The following is a 22,968-nucleotide window of genomic DNA, read 5'->3' as shown; positions in this document are numbered from 1 at the left end:
CTTATGGATCCTAATATTTTATTTGTTTGACCACTGCTGCACATCGAGCAGAGGTGCTCACTGCACTGGTCATGAAAATGTCCAGCACCATGTAGGAACCACTCCTAGTATTACCTCTAGTGTGCTTTACTTTAAATTTGTCACCACTGATTTCAGTCTGCCAAAGTGCTGCACAATCACCTCCCTTTCTTTCTGAAGTTCCTCAATTTTCACTAGTCTTGACTAACTCAAATCATTTTGAGTCATCTGCCAATTAGGTCACCTCAGTGTACATACCGGAAAAGAAACAATGATTATAGTAAACACTATCCTTATATGGAACCATGGGGCCTCACTGTTGACTTTTTGCAGTGTTGAAAACTGACTCAGTCTATTCTTTGTCAACGTCTCAGCTAATTTTCAATTTACCATAGTCCTTTCATGACTCTTAAGTCTTCTCACAAGCTTTTGGCCACAGACTTTGTCAAAAGATTTCTGAAAGTTCAAATAAAGGATTATTCTGTTTTGTTATCAATTATTTTGTTAATATATTTAAACATTTTTGTAGCTTATGAGTCACAATATTGCTTTGCAGAGAGCATGTCGATTTGCTTCTATCATAGGCTGCTCTTCCTGCTGTTTGACACAAGGTTAACCAAATACATTCAGCAAAAGTAGGTAGATTAATGCAATTGGTTGGGTATATATATATTTATATATACGCATTTTTATAATTTATGATTGTTTGAACGATAGTAAAAATCTGTTTTATACAATAGTTAAAGCAGGACTTTTAAAGTTGCTGGACACCTAATGCAAAAATGGAATAGATCACTTTCATAATATGGACCACTAATATGAAGTGTATTTGCACTGATACAGCAGAGGTTAAGGTGCTAAGGAAGGGGCTGACAAACATAGTACCATCTTCTTTGTGTATGAGAGGATGAGAAGGAAAAGATAGGAAACACTTACATTATCAAAGCTAATCAAACAGCCCACACTTTGCAATGGACAGAAAGTGTCAAACTGTCCGTAACAACGTCCATTACTGGGATTCCAAATCACGTACTGATGTTGCTCCCAGCTTAATACATATGCAGTTGGCCCCTAGGAAGAAAAAGATAAGCCAAACTTTTATAAAATGTTTTTCAAAAGATAATGTTTTATTTTACAGGCCGCTCGCTACCTATTTTATTATCGAAGTCACTGACAAAATTTCACACTTGATCCATTTTACTCTAGCTCAGTGTTTCTGAAAATATTCCATGGAATCACTCTGAGAAACACATTAACTGGCCACCCCCTTGTTTGTTTATTTACAGGTGCCATAGCCACGGAGCCTCGCGTCTCCAATTGGCTCCGTTTAGTCCTTTGCAGCAAAGGGGAGCCGCGGGAAACAGCGTGGGCTGGGCCACCACTTCCCACTGCTCCGCTTGACTGAAAAGAGCAAAACGGAGCCAATGGGAGCCACGAAGCTCTGTGGCTGCGGCACCGGTACATAAACAAACCGGGGCGGCCAGTTAATGCGTTTCTCAAAGTGATTCTGCAGAACACTTTCAGAAACACTGTCTAGCTGGTTGGAGTAGTTTTCTTCAAACAGCCAACTCATCCAATTCAACCACCATAAACACTGTTCAAATAACTTTAAGCCCCTAAAGTGGTGTGTAGTTTTCCTTTAGCTTACATCAGGATTGCACAAATAACCCTTCCTCTCCGACACTTTAAAAACTAATATAAAAAAGACAACTTACCTGTAAATTTTCAAGCAAATTAAGTGTAGATTAAAATTGTCTTATAGAGAGTATAATAAAGTGAAGTTCTCTATTTACCCATAGAACAATCAATCACAGCAAGGGCATACTTTTCCACACTGCCCAGTCAGTGAGCCTGATCCTTGTGCTGGATGTCTGAGACTGAGAAACTAGTTAAGTCTCCATATCCACTCAAATCCTTAATGCCTTTGCTGTCAGCAAGCATTTAGTTTCCTAGGAATTAGCTTAAAGCCACCAACTGATCCCATAGATCAGAGGGGTAGCCGTGTTAGTCTGAATCTGCAAAAGCGACGAGGAGTCCTGTGGCACCTTATAGACTAACTGAAGTGTAGGAGCATAAGCTTTCGTGGGCAAAGACCCACTTCATCAGATGCATGTATCTGACGAAGTGGGTCTTTGCCCACGAAAGCTTATGCTCCTACACTTCAGTTAGTCTATAAGGTGCCACAGGACTCCTCGTCGCTGATCCCCTTGGGTATGTCTACACTACCCCGCTAGTTCGAACTAGCGGGGTAATGTATGCATACCGAACTTGCTAATGAAGCCCGGGATTTGAATTTCCTGGGCTTCATTAGCATAAAGCCGGCGCCGCCATTTTTAAAAGCCGGCTAGTGTGAACCCCGTGCCGCGCGGCTACATGCGGCACGGGCTAGATAGTTCGTACTACGTAGCCATTCCGAACTATCTGTACTCCTCGTGGGTAGTGTAGACATACCCATAGAGGTTATCAATCAGCCTGAGTAATGTTTTTTGGTAACTACCAATTTGAATGAATTTTACACAAACATACAAAGTAGTACAGTTTTTAGGCTCAAATTAGGCTGTATAACAGGTATACGGCAGTAAAGTTAGCAACTTTTAAGGGACCCTACAATACCCTTGGCACAACACAGTAATTTCTGAGGAAAGTTTTGGCATTCATTTTAACAGATACTCTGCTTGTAGTGCCTTTTACAGAAACAACTTCAGGTAAGGATCAGAACACATCTTTATATCATTCATTTAAAGAAAAAAAATGTTAAACCAGTATGTAAAAAGTAGGTCTGAGTGAAAGACTAATAAGCAGGGCAACTGTGCTGAATATGGCACAACATACACATTTGAGAATCCCATATCTTCCTAGAGCCATGCTGTAAATACATGCATTCCAGCAGAGCTAAAGGGATTTCTCAGAAATAACTCCACTGTTCTGCCCAACACTACTGGGTTTCTTCTTTACCTCCTCTTGCCCTGCTTCTGCAGGACCCCAGCCAGATGAACAGCCAGCTGGAAGGGGAGGTACTGGAAACATCAACAAGACAAAGAACAAGGCAAGGTAGGGCAAGAGCACTGGCCTTACCAACACCAGCCATCCCTCTGCTTCACCACAAATCCCCTCTCCAAGCAGCTGTCCCAGACACACCTCTTCCCTTTGTAGCACCCACCTTTCTCGCACACTGCGGCCTTAGATAGCTCTTTTACTTATCCCAACTGCACTTCCCGATACGCAGCTCGTTGCGCTTAGCATTCTTTTACCTTCCCAATGACTCATGGAACCTACCTTCCTGGGTTTCAGGCCTTTCCCTGGTAATAAGGGCTAAATGTTCTGTTGGGGTTCAAGTTTTGACAAGATTAAAAGGATTTTGAGTGCTAGAATCTCTTCCTAACACTGCTATGTTTGAGAACAATCAGAAGGATTGAAATCCTGGGAAAGGATTTCCCCAAGCTCAGTTTCGTAAAACTCTGCTTAGGCTAAGGGTTTACGTGTCTGGGAGTATAAGGCCTGTTATCTTCATTCAGGGAGGTCTTCAAGGGCAGTTATAGACAGTTTGGCCTGGAAACCTTTTAGAAGATTGACAGCCGCATTTGTTGCTTAGAAATCTGAGCACTACAGTGGGACAAACATGACCCATGCTGCTGAAGGAATTAATTGCTTTAGAATGAGAGAGCCTGATTTAAATTGCAGCAATGGAGGTTTAGGTTGGACATTAGGAAAATCTTCCTGTCAGACTGGCTAAGCACTGGAATAAATTGCCTAGGGAGGTTGTGGAATCTCCATCATTGGAAATATTTAAGAGCAGGCTAGCCAGACATGTGTCACAGATGATCTAGATCAGAGGTGGGCAATAATTTTTGATGGGGAAAGCCAATCCATGATTTTGGAAAGTGGTCAAGGGCTGCACTCTTTCACAATATTAATGGAGGTGGGTGAGGTCTGGGATGGAGGCTGGGAGCATAAGAGAGCTTGGGGCAAGGGACGGGGCTACAGGAAGGCATGTGGAATCTGGGAGGCGATTTGGGTGAAGGAGGTGGTTGTGATCTGTGGCAGGGGACTGAGGTGCAGCGGTTTAAGTTGTGACCTAAGGTAGGAGGGGGTTGTGACCAGGGCAGGGGATTAGAGTACAGGCTCTGGGCGGGGATATGGGTGCAGAAGGGGGGCAGAGGGTTTGGGTTATGTGGAGTTGGCGGACAGGAATGGAGGGGCAGAGGGTTGAGGGGAAGGAGGGTCTGGGGTACTAGAGGCAGGGTCTGATTGGAAGTCTTACCTGGATGACTCCCAGCCAGCAGCCCAGGTTTGTCAGGCAGGTTCCCTGCCTGCCACACCCCTGCACAGGCTGCAGGAGCCATGTGCATCTGTGAATAGTTACAAGCCTGGTGTGGGAGAAGGAAAGTTACTTTGTGTGCCTCCTGTGCTTCAAACAGGCAGCTCCCATTGGTCAGAAACTGGTCAATGGGATTGTGCTGGGGGTGGGGGCAGCTCGTGAAACATCTCTGCCCCCCAGGCCTGCCGTTGTTGAAAGACAAACCAGCCCAGCAGCTAATTTTCTGAGTGGTGTGTGGGGCAGGCAGGGAGCGTGGCAGACTGGATATGACCTGTGGGCCATATTTTTCCCAGCCTTGATCTCAATGGTGCTTGGTCCTGCCATGAGGGCAGGGAACTGAATTTGATGACCCTTTGAGATCCCTTCCAGATCTAGTCTATGATTCTCAATGTCTTTTACCAGGTGAAATCATTTATGCTTGTGCAAAGTGATGACTAAGAGGATATCCCACTACTCACACATGGAATCCAGGAGAAGGAATCTATTAGATTCATATTTAACTAATAGAGAATAAGATAATAGAATGCCTGATACCAGAATAGGTTTCCAGCAGACCCAATTTTTAAACCCACACCATCACTACTTGTCTTCAAGAGAAAATTCAGTCTATTTCTTGGAGCACAATCATTTTTGCTGGTTTATGCTCTGTTTATGTAAGCGTTTGGATATTATGTTCACATTCAAATCAAACAAAAACTATTGTCTTACCTCAGGAATAGCATTTCCGATTATTATCCAAGCTTTTTTGCCCATAGCAAGAAAATAATTACACAAAAGCACAGCATGCTCCTCCTCATCACCAGCCAGAAGATCAAGAAATTGCTGATTGAGAAACAAGCACTCTTTATTATTTACTAATAAATCAGATACAGTTAATAGTTCCTATCATGAAACATTTAAGAATCTTTCCTAATACTCTAATAAGCTGCAGCCAAAGTTCTCCCATCAGATCACTATTGTTTCATGAGTGTCTTGAAAACGTATGTATTTAGCAGAATGTTATACGGATGTGGGACATGGGTGAAAACGAAAGATTCAAAGAGAAGAATATTGGCGTTTGAGAGGAGTTGTTATAGAAAGATCCTGAGAATAGGATGGTGCAGAAGGTCACCAACGAGGAATTATATAGGAAGATACAGCCAAAATAGAACCTACTGCAGAAGGTCATAAAATGGAAGTTACAGCTATTTGGGCATATCTGCAGAATGAACAACAAGCAAAAAGTTAAGACCCTGGTATTTGGCATAATGGATGGTCCGAATAGGACAGGCAGACCCCACAGAGAATGGGGAGATGATATAGTTGATTGGTGTGGAGTTAGTCTACAGAAACTAAGCCACTCTGCACTGGACAGGGAAAGATGGAAGGAAATAGGGAGGCATTAGACACCAACGGACATTGAGCCCATGGTCATTGATGAAAGTTCTCCCATCAGATCACTATTGTTTCATATGCAAAATAAGTGAGGACTTCGGTGGAGATCTGCAGTGTAGACTAGAGAATTTCACCATAGTCAAATCCTGTTTGCCGAGTCACGCTGCATATTTCTAGAAAACGTTCTGAGATGTTATCAATATATTACATTGCTAATCTATGATCCATGGGTATTCGATCACCCTCCAGATCCACAGATGTTTGTTTGTGATGGTGAAGCCCTATGGCGGTATGATTTGGGTTTTTTTTAATGCATATTTGTGTAAAAGCTTTAGTCCTCTTAAAAATCTGATAATATGACTCTTGAACACAAATTATTCTGGCATTGAGGCTTATAGATCTTCAGATGTGTAGTCAGTAGGGTATGGTCTATACTATATACATGTTAGCTATATCCATACACAGACAGCACACAGTGACAATATGAATATATTTCCTACATAATTCTTGATCCATAAACTAATGAATGTATTATAACAACCAAGCCATTTAACAGACATAATCTTCCTGCAATAATTTTCGTGTTGTTTCAAGGAAAACTGATCTTTGTTTTATACCAGAATGTGAAACTCTGAAAGGTACGCATATGTATTTTTTATAGCTGAGCACTACTCAAGTGTAAACTTTATAATTAAGAATTAATTGTAATGACCAAGCTGACATTGGAACATTTTACATTTCAAAGTTACGATGCACCTTTTGAAAGTTCACATTATGGGGTTCATCAAAATACATATATACTCAGTTTTTCCAAAAACAGTGTTAAGTGCCCCACATTCAAAAGATAAAAGAATTAATCTCATGGGCTTCATAGAAATGTTTCCTATTAAGAATAAGACTGAATTGGAAGAAGGAGAGTGTGTTCAAAACCAGACAGTAGTCATATAAAGCTAGTACTACACTAAATCAAAATGGCAAACTAGAAAATGGGGAATAACTAGTTACGTAATAATACTGCTGAAAAAAATCTGGATATGAGCCAACAATGTGATGCAGTTACAAAGGAGTCCAGGTCATATTAACACAGACCGGTGATCAGTTGTTCATCATGTCCTCTGAAGATAGATTTAATGTGTAGTATGCAAAATCTAGGTTAAATATTATTAAGAAGTCTTCCTAACTATAAGTATACATAAGTACTGGAAAACATTCCAAGAGAGGTTGTGGAATCCTGGTCATTGGTGGAGGTTTTAAAGAACAGTTTAGAACATGGTGGCCAATAATTTTTAATGGGAGACCACTCTAAGATTTTGGTAGATGATCAAGGGCTACACTTCTGTGGAGAGGGCACAGGGTCTGGGACAGCAGGTGGCATGTAGAAGGGATCTTGGGATGGAGGACTAGGGTGCAGGAGGGAATGTGAGGTCTAAGAGGGAGTTTGGGTGAAGAAGAGGGTGATGATCTGAGGCAGGGGCTTGGGGAGAAGGGTTCAGGAGGGGTTATGAGTGCAGGAGAGGTCTCTGGCCTGGGGAAGGGATGTAGGAGGGGGTACAGGGTCCGGGAGGGAGTTTTGACCTGGGCGAAGGAGTGCAGAGGGTTTGGGAGGTGACATGGGGCAGAGGAATGGGGTGCAGGGTCAGGCAGGGATATTGATGCAGGAAAGGTTTCTGGTCTGGGGGAAGGGTGCAGGAGGGGGTGCAGGGTCTGGGAGGGAGTTGTGACCTGGAGGAGGTGGGGTAGAAGGAATACAGAGGGTTTAGGTGGTGATCTGGGGCAGAGAGCGGTGTGTGTGGGGGGGGGGGGAGAGAGAAGAAAGGGTGTGGGGTGCCAGAGGCAGGCTTTGGCTGGGAAGCGCATACCTAGGTGGCTCCCAGCCAGCCGCTTTGTAGACTCCCTGCCTTTGTGCTGGGCAGCTGCTCCACATGGCTCTGCTCCAGCACAGGGAAGAAGGGGGAAATGAAGGAGTGAGGAGGCTTCATTCACTGCCCCTGCCTTCAGCAAAATTTCTCAGCTCCTATTGACCAGAAACTGGCCAATGGGAGCTGGAGGATTTTGCTAAGGGGCAGGGACAGCGCCCAAAGCTTTCTCCTCCCTGCCCAGACAGCATAGCAATTAGCAGCCTGCTGTTTAAAGCAGCTGCAGCTGCTGTGTAGTAAGGATACCGGTGACTTGTCAAGCCAGATCTGGCTTGCTAGCCATCTCTTGCCCACCCCCGGTTCAGACAAAAGTCTATCATAGGGGTCAAGGTATATTTGGTCCCAACTCAGGGCAAAGGGATGGACTAGATGACCTCTCAAAGTATCTTTCAGCCTTATATTTCTATGATATTTATGAATGGGTATCATCTAAATTATTGATTTATTTAAACAATATACAAATCAATTTAGGGGTTTGGAAAGGGTCCCATATGAAAAGAGATTAAAAAGACGTGGACTTTTCAGCTTAGAAAAGAGGACACTAAGGGTGGATATGATAGAGGTCGATAAAATCATGACTGGTGCAGAAAAAGTGAATAAGGAAAAGTTATTTACTTCCCATAATATAAGAACTAGGGGTCACCAAATGAAATTAATAGGCAGCAGGTTTAAAACAAACAAAAGGAAGTTTTTTTTCACTCAGCGCACAGTCAACCTCTGGAACTCCTTGCCAGAGGATGTGGTGAATGCTAGGACTTGAACAGGTTCAAAAAAAGAGCTAGATAGATTCATGGAGGCTAGGTCCATCAATGGCTGTCAGGATGGATAGGAATGGTATCCCTAGATTCTGTTTCTCTGGAGGTGGGTGACGGGAGGGATTGCGTGAGAATTACCTGTTGAGTTCCCTCCCTCTGGGGCATCTGGTATTGGCCATTGTCGGCAGACAGGATACTGGGCTGGATAGACCTTTGGTCTGACCCAGTATGGCTCTTCTTACGTTATGCAGAATATTGATTAAGTAAGATTGAAATTGCCTTACAAAACCTTAAGAAAAGTTAATATTTGTAATTCAGCCATTGTTTTCTTTCCCAACAAAGTATAAGAGGCTGACTGAGTTTGAGAGTGCAATTGACATTACTTATGCCCTTTTCCACATTCAAGAAGAATTATGACGGTCCAGCTGAGGGTATATCTACACTACAGAGGTTTTTTTTCTAGCAAAACAGCCATTTTTCTGAAAAAACTTCAATTACATCCACACTACAATCACGTTCCTCTGAAAGAAAATCAAAAGAACAGAGGGTTTCTTCCTGACATTGATAATCCTCATTCTATGAGGAAGAAACCTTTTTTCGAAAGAGCTCTTTCAGAAAAAGGTGTGTATGGATGGGTAAGAGGGAGTTCTTTTGAAAGAAGAGGAAAAAGGAAAAAGCACAGGTGCCCTGGTGGCCACTCCATCCATAGTAATCACAGCTTACATGCGAGATAGCTTCCATTTATTGTGGACGCTATCTTTTGGAAAAGCAGATAACTTTTTTAATGCGCTTTTGCAATGTGGACACTCTCTTTTGGAAGAAGTTTTTTCGGAAGATCTCTTCCGGAAAAACTTCTTCCAAAAGAATCCTGCAGTCTACACATAGTATTTTCTCTACTAACTCAGGCTTTCTCATGTTCCCCACACCCACACGTGATATTTTCTTCACTTAATTTCAGTGGATACTTTAATTCCTCTTCAATGTAGAAACTGTTATTGCTCATGGTGTTCTTAGGTCCAATAGTTTACAGTCTACCAAACTGAGAAACACTTTGGCTGATCTGGACAATTTATTTCTGGACAAGTGATTTTTTAAACACTCTTCTTTAGCTTGTTGACAAAGAAATATTTTATTCTCTAAAACCATTGAAAATATTGAAAATGTAAATGAATAGAAAGAAAAATAACAGAAGAGGAACAACAAATTCTAGGCCTTTACTTACATCTGATGTACTCCATAAGTCACAGATTCCAGCAAATGACACACTATCTGGCAGGAAAGGAATCAAAGCAACATATCGAGCCACCAACTCCTACAAATAAAAATAAAGAAAAGAACACAGCCACATTCTCATTTACTATATTGGATGAGAAAGGTAACATTCTTATTAGTCCTAACTATATCTGAAACTTATTGCTGCTCACACTCAACGTCAATGGTAAAATATCCACTGACTTCCATATAGCAGGAACAGGTCCCTTTTGCAACCCCATGTAAAGGCTTGAGCTGACTGTTGAGTGGGAGTCAGCTCAGAACCATAAAGCCAGATGCACATATTTTTGTTTCTTTAAAGTACAACATGCATTACGTTTATCTAATTTTGGGGGGATAACAAGCTACTGAACATTTATTTCTACCATTTATAATTAGGTATACTGACAAAATAATTCCTCTAAGGAATGAGCTATATTTACAATTACATAGAGATCTAATAGCTGTTTATTTTGCTGTTACATTCTATTTTTCCCAATTGTATGAATGATTGCTGTTACATATTCAAGGTTTCTAACACTGAGAACAAAAATTTTGAAAACTGTTCTCCCAAGTTCCATGTCCACAATAAGAAATTGGTGTTTTTATCAAGTTGGCTAATGTGGGAAAAGTACATCTTTTGATATAAGTTGCCACAGAACTTGATAAAAATGAAGCAGCAAGACATTAGGCTCACTTTCTAATTAATAAAAAAGTACTAAATGCCAAGTCTTATTCAGATGCAAAAATAAAATAAAAGTTAAAGCTCTAATTTAATTCAGGATATATCTGATCTTGTTATTTTAAGGCTTTTATCACGATTTTAATGCAAAATATTGTAAATGAAGTATATTTGGTACCAGCCTCCTCCTTACACTGATTTCAGACTGATTTAAAAATAAAGGATTAGTTTTTCATAGAAATCATGGAAGTGGAAAGAACTTAGGTCATAAAGTCCAGTCCCCTGCACTCATGCAGGACTTAGAACTATTTAGAGCACCTATGACAGGTGTGTTTGTCTAACCTGTTTTAAAAATATCCAGTGATGGAGTTTCCACAACCTCACTGGGCAATTTATTTTAATTTAACTACTCTCAAAGTTAGGAAGTTTTTCTTAATGTCTAACAAACTTCCCTTGCTCCAATTTAAGCCCATTGCTTCTTGTCCTATCATCAGAAGTCAAGGAGAATATTTGTCCCCTCTCTGGTATGTCTAGACTGCAGAGCTTTTCCAGGATACCAGAGATATCTTAGAAAAACTCTGCTGCGTCCAGGAATTACTCCACTTTTTTGAAACAGTTTCTGAAAAAACAGGTGCGTTCTTTCTGCATCCCTGTATTCCTCATTTTATGAGGAATAAGGGATGTTCCAAAAGAGGAGGTTTTTCTGACATTTGGCCCCGTGTAGATAGCCCAAATGTCAGAAAAGCCTCTTCCAAAAACACAAGTGGAAAGAGATACGCAAATTGCAATTTGTGTATATTTTTCCGAAACCACCCCTACAAAACCCGGCAGTGTAGACATAGCCTCAGTCTTTTCCAGAATAAACAAACCCAATTCTTTCAATTTTCCCTCATAGGTCATGTTTTCATTTGTGTTGCTCTTTTCTAGACTCTCTCCAGTTTGCCCACATCTTTCCTGAAATGTGGTGCTCTAAAAAGAACTGAGCTCAGTACTCCAGTTGAGGTCTAATCAGCGTGGAGTAAAGCGGAAGACTTACTTCTTGTGTCCTGCTTACAACACTCTTGCTAATACTCCCCCAGAATGACGTTTGCTTTTTTTTTCAGCAGTGTTACACTGTTAACTCATATTTAAGTTGTGGTCCACTATGACCCCTAAATCCCTTTCAGAAGTACTCCTTCTTAGACAATAGCTTCCCATTTTGTATGTGTGAAACTGATTGTTCTGTCCTAAGTAGAGTACTTTGCATTTGTTCTTATTATTATACTATTTCCCTCAGGCCATTTCTCCAGACCATTTTGAATTACAATCCTATCCTCCAAAGCACATGTATCATCTGCAAATTATATAAAATTGTGCTCTCTATGCCATTATCTAAATGACTTATGAAAATTTTGAATGCAACAGATATGGATCCAGAATTGATTCCTGCAGAACCCCATCCATTATGCTCTTCCACCATGACTGTGAACCATTGATAACTACTCTCTGAGAAAGGTGATCTAACCCGGTATGCATCCACCTTATAGTAGCTCCATCTACGTGGTACTTCCTAGTTTATTAATGAGAAGGTCATGTGAGACAGTATCAAATGCCTTACTAAAGTCTAGATATAACACATCTACCACTTCTCCCTTATTCATAAGGTTTGTTACCCTGTCAAAGAAAGTTATCAGGTTGGTTTGACATGATTTGTTCTTGACAAGTACATTTTGACAATTATTTATCACCCTATTGTCTTCTACATAAGTTAAACAGACTAGTCCATAGTTTCTTTATTTCCTTTTTTTATAGTGCTTATTTTCCATTTTTATAGATGGACACTATATTTGCCCTGTTCCAATCTTCTGGAATCTCTCCTGTCTTCCACGATTTTTTTAAATATAATAGCTACTGGCTCAGATATCTCCTCAGTCAGCTTGAATATTCTAGAATGCATTTAATCTGGCTCTGATGACTTGAAGACATCTAACATATCTAAGTAATTTTTAACTTGTTCTTCCCCTATTTTAGAAACATAGACTACTAGAACTGGAAGGAACCTGGAGAGGTCATCAAGTCTAGTCCCCTACAATCATGGCAGGTTCAAGCACCATCTAGACAACCCTGACAGGTTTTTGTAAAACCTGGTCTTAAAAATCTCTAATGATGGAGACTCCACAATCTCCGTTGGCAATTTATTTCAGTGCTTATGTTTATATCTTGTAAACTGAACTATCTTTTTGAATAAAATACTTACTGCTGCTGCTTGAGAATTATTAGTATGACCATTAAGTAGCTCCTGTGGTGGGTTCAGAGGTTTGATATATCTGGTAATAAAAACTGTTTTCCCATTTAAGTCGACTACAGTTGTCAGGCATTGGCGGCTTGGAAACTTCAATGTACATTCAGCCTGATACTTCTCTGCTGCTTGGAGCAACTTCTCATCTTCCTGGGTATCAAACTTCAAAAGACAGTACAACTTATATAAAAATACTGTTTTAACCATACAATTTGAGCTTAATTCTCCACTACCTTGTAGCCCGTGCCTCTTAATTTACCCCGACAGAAAGTGAATGCAAAGTCGATGTAAAATTCTGCTCAGATATTTCAAAAACTTACCTTCCACTCTCTTTATGTAGGAGTAAATTTAATTGTAAGGTCATGGAGAATCAGGCTTTTTGTATTTACTCTTATATGCACTCACACATACACATATATGTTGTACATACTTTGTACAGTCTTAACTCACATATTGAAAGTTCAGTGAAAGTTTTGCCAAGCTTCATTTTAAATAAAGTAAAATATTATGTCCAACACAAAAGATTTCAACATTGTCTTTATTTATGAAAGGGATGGGGAATTTTCTTTGGGTTGGGGGCCACTGAACCACAGAAAAATCAGTTGGGAACTACAAAATAACCCCCAAGCCTCACTGATAAAAACCCTCAAGGTGGTTTTTGGTGCATATCGGCTTCCACCTGTCAGTTCCACTCCTGAGGAGCTGGCTGCACCTTGCACTGCTGACTCTGATAAAAGCAGCAGCATGGGGTGGCAGCCAGCTCCCCAGGAGCTGGTGTATGCCAGGAGCTGGCTTTTAGCTGACTACTGGCACAGACAGTTTTCTGGCCCTGCTCCCAGGAGCCAGCTGCCGCCCTGCGCTGCAGGTTGTGATACAGAACCAGCAGCGCAGGGTGGCAGCCAACTCCCCAAGGGTGCGGTCAGGAGCCAGCGTATAACCATTATGGTAACCAATGAGCTCATGCTTATCAATTAACCATTTAAACAGTCATACCACTACATCCCTAGTAGTTATCTTTATCGTTTCAATTTAAAATGATAAAATAGTCATTTTGTGAAAAATATTTAACTTACATATTATATCAGCATAAAAGAGTTTTCATGTTTCATACAGTATGCACATGGTCAAACACAGATAAAGAACTGGTGCCACTAAAGGTAGTGGAAAAAATTGCAAAGCAAAAGCAAAATGAATCCTAAATAGTAAACAGCATTATTTGTTGACTAATTTTAAAAATCACATATATTGTACCTTCTTAAGAATTTCATTCATCTAGAGAGAGATTTAGGAAGGCCAAAAAGAAAAAAAAAAGATGATAAATAAAAGACAGAAAATGTATTATAAAACAAATTGAGAAGCTTAAAACAATCTATAAACATTTCAAGCAACTTAGCTACAGCAGGAAAGCTAAGAAACATTAACAATGGAAGGGAAATATTCAAGTATTTTTTTCATGTTACATTGAAAAATGTCTATATTAAAGAGGTTTAAAAGAAACAAAAAAGAGGGGGATTGTTTACAACCAAAATTATGTACCCAGAATGTAGCTTTTATAAAACCACAACTGAAAGAATTAGAAAAGGAAAAATCCATACCACTTCAGTAGTGAAGCAGATTTTTCTTTTACACAAATAAAGGTTTCTTTTAGGTTTAATTTCCATAAATGAATTTAGTGTTCATGAGAAAAGAGCTGCCAACTGACTTCTCCCAACTGATCCAGAAAAAATGGGAACAGCATGGAGAATTCTACCCTTTCGGATACTGTCCCATAAATGAGTCTCAACTATAATGTGGCAGGACTTTCAGAGTCTACTTTAGACTTGACCCTTCAATCTTTGCTCTCTCAGTAAAGTCTGACAATTATGCTGGTGGTATGTGATTTGGATACCTATTCAAAAGGAACTGGACTCCATGCAATTAATATAGATCACCAATCATTGGTAATTTTCCCCCTCCCTGCCCCCGTGCTGAATTGAGCTGGACTTGTCATGATAACCTCTAAGGCAGGACACTATGGCCTTCAAAATCAGTAAGCACTGAATCAGGCCCTACATTCCATTTGCAATACTTTGAGCTATCTAGTGCTCCTTTATACACATTCTGTACGTGAAGCATTTGAAATATGTAGAAATTACACTACATTTTCAGGAGTTGCTTTCAATATAAAATGCAGTTGTGGTTCTTTTATTTGGTCAAGAATATTAGAAGACCAAGCACATGAAAATGTATGAACTTGGCATACTCTGTTATATAAAAAAATAATAAAATGTATACTGTATTCTATCGAATAATCTAATTTTTAATTTGTTCCTTTCCTTTTGAGCCTCTTCCAACATTTTAGATTATGTTATTCTTTTTCATTTATTATCCCACCCTTTTAAAATTGGATTATATGAAACAATCCAGAATATTTGTTAAAATAATGTTCTAGTTTGCCTTGGTCTAAGTCAAATCACATTGTAAATATAAAAGTTTTTGTTCACTAACTAATAGATACAATATTTAAATCAGCTTAGATATTTAAATAGACTCAAAAGGCAGATGCAACTGATTAAAGTCTAGCTTGGCTGAAGTCAATGATAAAACTTCCACTAACTTCAGTGAGGCCAGAAATACATCCCCATCCTCTATTTTTCAGATATATTTAATTATTCAAATATTAGCAAACAGAAAATCTACACTGAGTTACCTTACCTCAGTAGCATTTCTCTCTTGTAGTATTAGTTATAATACATTTTAGTGGCATGAAGTAATTATTCTACAATTCAGTTTTGACAGTTAGTGTTCTCTGACACTGAGAAAAGGATTCTTACATTCTATCTTTGTCTATCTGTTCTTTATGCCTGATAAAGTCTTTGCAGCATCTTCACACTGGATGATATTTCATTCTCTTTCTAGCTCTTACATCTGGAATTCTGACAAGGGCCAACTAGCTAAAACTATCTGTGTAATCAAAAAAAACAAATGCAGTCAGTCAGACCTAAAGGACTTATCAAGAAAGTAAATTTTTATTTTACATAAAATGTTCAATTTGATCTGTAACAATGTTCTAAACACAGCCCCAACATTTCAGAATTTCATAATTACCATCAGAATAATAGGTGCTATTTTGGTAATTTGCCATTTAAATTTACTATGTACACACAATTAGACTATTTGGCCACAATTTCTTTTAATAACAGAAATATCAACATTCATAACTATATAGTCTGTGATATTTCACAATGAACTCTGAATTTCATTTATCAAGAAATACCTTCAGAAAGAAATTTATTTGTATTGTAAAAGGAAGTTACTCACCTTGTGTAGTAACAAAGATTCTTTGAGACGTGTGTCTCCATGGGCGCTCCACTGTTGGTGTCAGGTCATCCCAGCGCCACAGATTAGAATTTTTCTAGCAGTATCTGGTCAGGTTGCGCATGCATGGCTGGTGGTGTGTGCCATTCATGTCTTTGCAGTTTGTGCGCACGGCCCGACTCCTTGCAGTTTCTTTGTGTACGCCCGATCGGGCCAAGTTTAATCTGAAGAAGAGGGGAAGAAGGGTGGGTTGTGGACACACATTTCAAAGAACCGTCATTACTGCACAAGGTGCGTAACTTCCTTTTCTTTGAGTGATGTCCCCGCGTGTGCTCCACTGTTGGTGACTACAAGGCAGTACTCAGATAGATGGTAGGTGGGCTTCAGATGTAACGTTTATGAGCAGTGGAAAGTACTGATTTGGCAAATGATGAGCCCATATCTGATCGTGTTGAGATTGCATAATGTCTCTTGAAAGTATGGTTGGACAACCATGTGGCTACGCAGCAAACATCATTAAGTAATACTCCCTTACAAGGCTGCTGATGCTGTGGTGCTCAGGGAGTGGTCTGTTTTGAAGAGAGTAGCAGTGGACGATGCATGACGCTATAATTCTGGAAATGCACAGAGATGAAACTGGTGTTCCCTGAGAGCACTCAGCAATTGAAGCAAACAGGGTCTGTGATTTACCAAAGGTTCGTGTCTGTTCAATATAGAAAGAAAGCGCTCTCCGAACGTCCAGGGTATGTAAGATAGCATCCTCTCATGAAGCATGAGGCTTTGGATAAACCATGGGGAGAACAATAGGTTAATTGATGTGGAAAATGGAGCATACTTTGGGCAAAAAGGATGGGTTAGGATGAAGTATGACCGTGTCTCTATGGAATATCATGTAGGGAGATGCCACTGTTAGGACAGCAAGTTCACTAACTCTCCTTCTGATGTGATTGCTACTAAGAATTAGGGATGTAAGTGACTAGTTGACTAGTCAACTATCCGATAAGCTCCCCCCAGTCACTTGCTGCCTCTATGAGCAAGTGGCTGCAAAGAGAAAGAAGCAGCAAAGGACGGGGAGGGGAAAGCAGGAACTGGTGCTAAGGGGAGCCGGCTTAAAAGCCAGTTCCCCCCAGCACTGTTTCCATGGGGGAGAGGGGAGACTTGGCACGAGCCGGGAATCAGCTGATTCCTGGCTTGCATGCAGTCCCAGACGCTGCACCTCTGCTTTCAAAAGGCAAAGGTGCAGTGGGGAGCCCAGGCTCAAGCCGGAACAGTTGATTCCCGGCTTGCGCCTGGTCCCCCACCACTGAGCCTCTGCCTGGCATCTCTTAATACATTTAAAAGGCTGAACCGCAGCGGAGTTAGCTCCTGGGACTGGGAGTTAACCCAGCTGTAGCTCTACAGTGTCTCTCCCTTACAGACTAATCAAGTAGTCGATGAAAATTCCATCAACTTCTTGATTAGCTGATAAAACTCAATTTAACATCCCTACTAAGAATACATTTTTCATAGTTAACAGGAGAATAGGGAAGTCGCCAAAGGTTCAAAGAGTGGTCTGGTTAATGTATTGAGTACCAGCTCCAGGTTCCAAGTTGGATGATAGTGGCCCATGTAGAGGATTAAGATTGTGAAGGCCTTTCAGGAACCTTCTTGTAATGGGATGTGCGAAGACCGAGAACCCATCAATTGGTGGGTGAAATGCTATCAAGGCTGCTAAGTGAACTCTGAGAAAGGGAACTGATAGCCCTTGTTGTTTCCAATGTAAGATGTAATCGAGGATCATATGAAGAGGTGCAGAAGATGGGTCAATCTGATTGCTCCCACATCAGGCTGCAAAACACTTCCACTTGCATAAGTAAGTTCTTCGAGAGGGCTGGAGTCTACTGTGGAGCGGAATGTCCTCTACTTGTTCTGAGCATAGCCTCTCAGTCTCAGAAAATCAGAGAGGAGCCATTTGGTTTAGCATTTGCATTTGCGGGAGGAGAAAAATGTCCTTTTTCTGGGAGAGGAAGTCTCAGTGATCCAGAAGGGGCTGAAGAGACAGCTAAGAGAGATAGGAAAATCAAATCTGTCTGGCCCAAGAGGGAGCTATCAGAATGACTCGGGCACCATCTGATTTGATCTTTCGGAGGACCCTCAGAATGAGAGGGATCAGGGAAAAAATGTAGTGGAGGCAATCATCCCATGTGATGAGGAAGGCATCGCCCAACGATTCTGGACCCACGCCTGCTCTGGAACAGTATCTGGGACATTTGGTATTTTGGTCTGATGCAAACAGGTCTATGGGAGGGAAACCTCATCTCCGGAACACATTGTGGAGGACGTGTGAATGGACTTCCCACTCGTGGTCTATTGCAAAGTGTCTACTAAGAATATCAGCAGTTGTATTCTTGGCCCCGGAAAGATACGATGCGGTGAGGCTGATGTTGTTGTGGATACACCAGTTCCAAAGGCAGACAGCCTCTGCACAGAGGGATAGAGACCAAGTTCTACCTTGATGATTGATGTAAAACATTGCAACAAAGTAAGGACCACTGGGGGAATGGAAACCTGCTAGTGTATGTGGTGTTTGGACAGTGTGTAAACTGAGGAGAGCCAATGCTGGAGGCAATGAAGTGCAGACGTGTGTGATGGACCACATATGTCATGGTGGCCATATGGCCCATGAGCCAGAAGCAGGTTAGTATTGTCACAGTGGGGCTGGATGCCATGATCAAAATCAGGTTTCTTATAGTGTTGAAATGCTGGTTCGAAAGATATGCCTATGCTGTCATGGAATCCAGATGAGCTCTAGAGATTGAGTGGGGCATAAGGTCGATTTTTGCTCGTTTATGATGAGGCTGAGAGGTTTGAAGAGCCTCTTGGTAAAAAGAACCATGTCCTTTGTGGCTTGTCAGGAAGGACCTCAGATGAGGCAATTGTCTAGGTATGGAAAAATCGTAATACCATGGTGACATAAATATGCTGTGATGATGGCCAGTCTTTGAGAAGAGATTGTGAGAAGAAAATCCAAAAGGAAGGACTTGGTATTGAAAATGATCGGAGGTGACTGTAAAACGGAGAAAACTTCTGTGCAATGGGTATATGATCACGTGGAAATAAGCGTCCTGAAGGTTGAGGGCTGTGAAACAATCTCCCTTGTCCAGTGCCACGATGATTGATGTGAATGTGATCATTTTGAATTGTTCTTGCGGAGGAATTTGTGTAGCTGACAAAGATCAAGGATGGGTCTCCAACCTCCTGTTCTCTTTTCTTTGAGGAAGTAATAAAAATAAAATCCTCTGTCCTGATATTGCTCAGGTACCCTCTCTATAGGCCCTATGTATAGAATGTGATCTACTTCTTGCTTTAGGAGTTTTTTGTGAGAGGGATCCCTGAAGAGAGACAAGGAGGGTGGGAAGCTTGGAGGGACAGTGGTGAGAGGGATGGTACACTGGCATTGTACCATCTCTAGGACCCAACGGGCCATAGTAATTGATGCCCAAAGGCTGTAAAAGGGCCACAAATGATGGTGGAAGATCATAGTGTGTTTGTAAGGCACTGGTAGAGTGGAGAGGTTGGGCAGGCCCCCAACCAAATCCTCAGACCTGCTGCTTGGAGGATTGTTGAGTGGACAAGTGGGTGTTAGGAGCTCATCTCCTCTGGGTCCTTGTCCTGAAACAACCCTGGTCGAAGGTTTTTGCTGTTGTCTTGGATAGGAGAAATCTTTCTGATAAGGGATGTAGTGCCTCCTGCAGTAGGGAGATGTGTACAGGCCTAAGGTGCGAAAGATAATGCGAGAGTCCTTACTGGAGTGGAGGACCTCATCTGTTTTCCCTGCAAAGAGCTTGTCCTTGTCAAACAGGAGATCCTCGACCATGGTCTGGAGCTCTTTTGGGACTCTTGCGGCTTGTAGCCACGATATTTGGCACATCAGGATGGATGTTGCTGTTGCTCTTACTGCCATGTCTGCTGTGTCCAACACCATCTGTATGTAATCCAGGATGTGTGGATTTTAGAATTGGATGTTTTTCATCTGGAAGGTGTTGTATTAGCTCAGTAAATTTTGAGTAGCTGTTGAAATCATGATTGGCAAATAATATGGTATAGTTAGCTATTTGAAGTTATAATATTGAGGACGAATATATCTTTGTACCAAAAAGGTCATGGCGTTTGTGCTCTTTATCATGGGTAAAGGTCCTATATTAGGGTAGTTTGGATCTGTGGTGTGCACTGTCCACTGCTAGAGAATTGGTGTGTGGATGTGAGAATAGAAAGCCCATGCTCTTAGAAGGGACAAAATACTTTCTGTCAGCCCACCTGTTGGTAAGGGGGTGTCTGAGGCTGGTGTTTACCACACCTCATCAGTAGTCTCATTTATTGGAAGCGCAATCTTCAACTTGGTTAAAGGCTGAAGATTCTTTAGGAGTCAGTGTTGTTTCCCCTGGACTTCAGAAACGGTAACCTTTTGGCTTATAGCAACTCTCTTGAAGAGCTCTTGGAACTGCTTCAAGTCATCTGCTGGTGATGAATCGTCCAGGATGACTGCCTCATCAGGTGAGGAAAACGATCTGTCAGTTAGTGAGGTGTCAGGTTAGTCAGGGTAAACCTCATCAATGATCTGTCCCTCTTCAGTATCTAAATCCTCCATTGGAAAAGGAGGGATATGAGGGCAAGAGGCTGACATTGTTCTATGGGCAGGCATTGAAGGTGCCGTCTAATGGTGTCTCGGTGATGACCAGTGAAGTGTAGGGAACCAATGTGGCGGATAGTGGGGATGATAACACCAGTCCAGGAATCACAGAGAGTGGTGAGGATGTCTATCATCAGGTGCATGTGCCCTAGCAGAAAAAGAGTGCTGACAGGAGAAAACACTCCTATGGCCATCATCAAAGCCATTGCAGTGAGAGAGCACTGATGACCTGGGTGAACGGGCGGACACTCTTGATGATGGAGGTGATGGACATGGGTGCCTTATGGCGGTGTGGTACAGTGATCTGTAATGCAATCCAGGACATGTGGATTTTAGAATTGGATGTTTTTCATCTGGAAAGTGTTGCATTAACTCAGTCAATTTTGCATAGCTGTTGAAGTCATTATTGTGTGTTTGAAGTCTGGTGCGTGGTACAGAAGTTGGCACTGGCATGTAATGCCTGCATGAGGAAGAATTGTGTTAAAACGCAGCCTTCTCTGATGGTGCCATTGAGGAGGCATTGGTGCCAGTGGTAAGGGCACTGGTTCTGGGCTCAGTGTGTGTGGTAACGGTGTAGCTGACTTTGACCTTGCCTTTCTTGGTGCCAAAGTTTTGGTCGGTACCTGTGGTGTGGGCAGTGTTGCGGACTTATCTGTTTCCTGGAGTTCAGTTGTCTTCAGAGGTCTGTGCTTGCTGCAGTTTCAGTTCCGTGGGAGTATGCGGAATGGGAGTACCCAATGCCAGATGTGCCCGGCTTATCTCCCGTATGGACTCTGGGAGGTAGGGAATAGGCTGGAGAGACCTTTCTCTTTGTGGGTGGCTTTGATGAAGGGGTACTCTTCTGTCTCTTGTGCACTAGCAGATTCTGACTGGCTGCCATCATCTTGGAGTGCTGGAGGCTCCAGATCCTTATCGAAGAGCAACATGCAGAGTCGCAACTCCCTGTCCCTCCATGCTCTGGCCATGAGGCTACAGCAGTGGGTGCATTTCTGGGGAATGTATTCATCTCCCAAGCAACAAATGCAAGAAGAATGACTGTCAGAGGGCGGCACAGAGTCATGACATTCGTCACATTTCTTAAATCCGGGGGCACCTGGCATTTTGTCCAACAGGCTCACCACTCCATTTTTCCTGAGGCAGGTTCGTTTTCTGTCTTCTTTCCCCTTATGTCTTTTTTTTTAAATAGGGGCAAAATGTCTGGAGAGGCCATAACCGGGCCCTATCTTCTCTGAGTGCTGTTTGTCAGCGGGATTTGATTGATCTATTTACATGAAATAAAGTAACTAACAAGCTAAAGGACAAACAGGGAAATAATTTCCTAACTAACTCTAATATTATTTTCTATCAACAGGCAGCTGAGGATAAGGAGAGGGATCAAGCTCCATCTGCAACTGAGAGTGGTAATAAAGGAAGCGAGGGGAGTCAGGCCACACATGCAAATTGGTATGCCACTCATGCCACCCACCGCACATGCGCGACCCAATCAGATACTGCTAGGAAACTTCCAATCTGCGCTAGGACAACCCGACACCAACACTCTTGAAGAACTATTTTTCATTCTAACAAATATTGGTGACAGCTCTCTCTCTCTCTCTCTCTCTCTATATATATATATATAAAATTCATTTTCTTTCTTAAAGCTTATTTCTTTTTGTAATGAATTATTATATATAGAACTGTGGAAGTAATCTGGTATGTTAAGACTGTTGTTAAAATCTTTACAACTCCATATAGCTCATTTACATTACTAATGTGCCATGTCACTAGACTAATTAACCTTAAATATATCCATGAAAAAACAAAACTTTTTTTTTCTTTGTTTTCCAGGGTGCTATACTGCAACAAGTCTCATAGCAATCTGGATCATGACCAGTACTGAATAAAAAATCTGAAATTATAAATTACAAGACTATAATTCCATAACAGAGGACTCTTTAGTTTATGCAATTACTAGTACTCTAAAAAAGGAATGATATCTTCAGAGTTCAAAATTTGCTTAAATTTAATTTTGTATAATACATAGATACAATCCCCCACTCCTCTTCAAAAAAACTGTTCTTGCAGCAGTTAAGTCCAAAGCAAAATATGAGCAACAGCTGTTTGTACAGAAGCAACATGGGTAAATCCTGATTGACTGTATCTCAGAGTATGTCTACACAGCAAAAGCTGTGAATAAAATAACATGGCCAAGCTAGGTTGAATCCAGCTAACGTGAATAGCAGCTGCAGTGAAGAGAGCACATCATGGGCAGTACATGCTTAAATGCGCATTAGGTATGTAAGTCATCTCACTATCCCACTCTGAAACTTGTGTTGTACTGTCTTTACTGTTAGTTTTATCTACATAAAATATGCCTGGATAGGCTAGTTTTCGCTGTGTAGACATATCTTCCGAATTAATTGCATAAGGG

General features: G+C 41.3%; 1 protein-coding gene across 5 annotated transcripts in view; it reads right to left on the bottom strand.

The window, feature by feature from the left end:
* Positions 1–22,968, bottom strand: part of CC2D2A (coiled-coil and C2 domain containing 2A) — a 124,334-nt gene that overhangs the window by 8,476 nt on the left and 92,890 nt on the right. For all 5 annotated transcript variants that reach the window (XM_075930702.2, XM_075930704.2, XM_025178410.3 and 2 more), the window contains 4 exons: positions 12,551–12,754; positions 9,604–9,693; positions 5,045–5,158; positions 955–1,089 (listed from right to left, as the gene is read on the bottom strand). In XM_075930702.2, the coding sequence (XP_075786817.2) occupies positions 955–1,089; positions 5,045–5,158; positions 9,604–9,693; positions 12,551–12,754 (543 nt within the window). The remainder of the gene's footprint in view (positions 1–954; positions 1,090–5,044; positions 5,159–9,603; positions 9,694–12,550; positions 12,755–22,968) is intronic.

Source organism: Pelodiscus sinensis, chromosome 4 (genome assembly GCF_052426305.1).
Source record: "Pelodiscus sinensis isolate ZL-2025 chromosome 4, ASM5242630v1, whole genome shotgun sequence".
NCBI lineage: Eukaryota > Metazoa > Chordata > Testudines > Trionychidae > Pelodiscus > Pelodiscus sinensis.
This window is presented reverse-complemented; position numbering and strand designations above follow the sequence as displayed.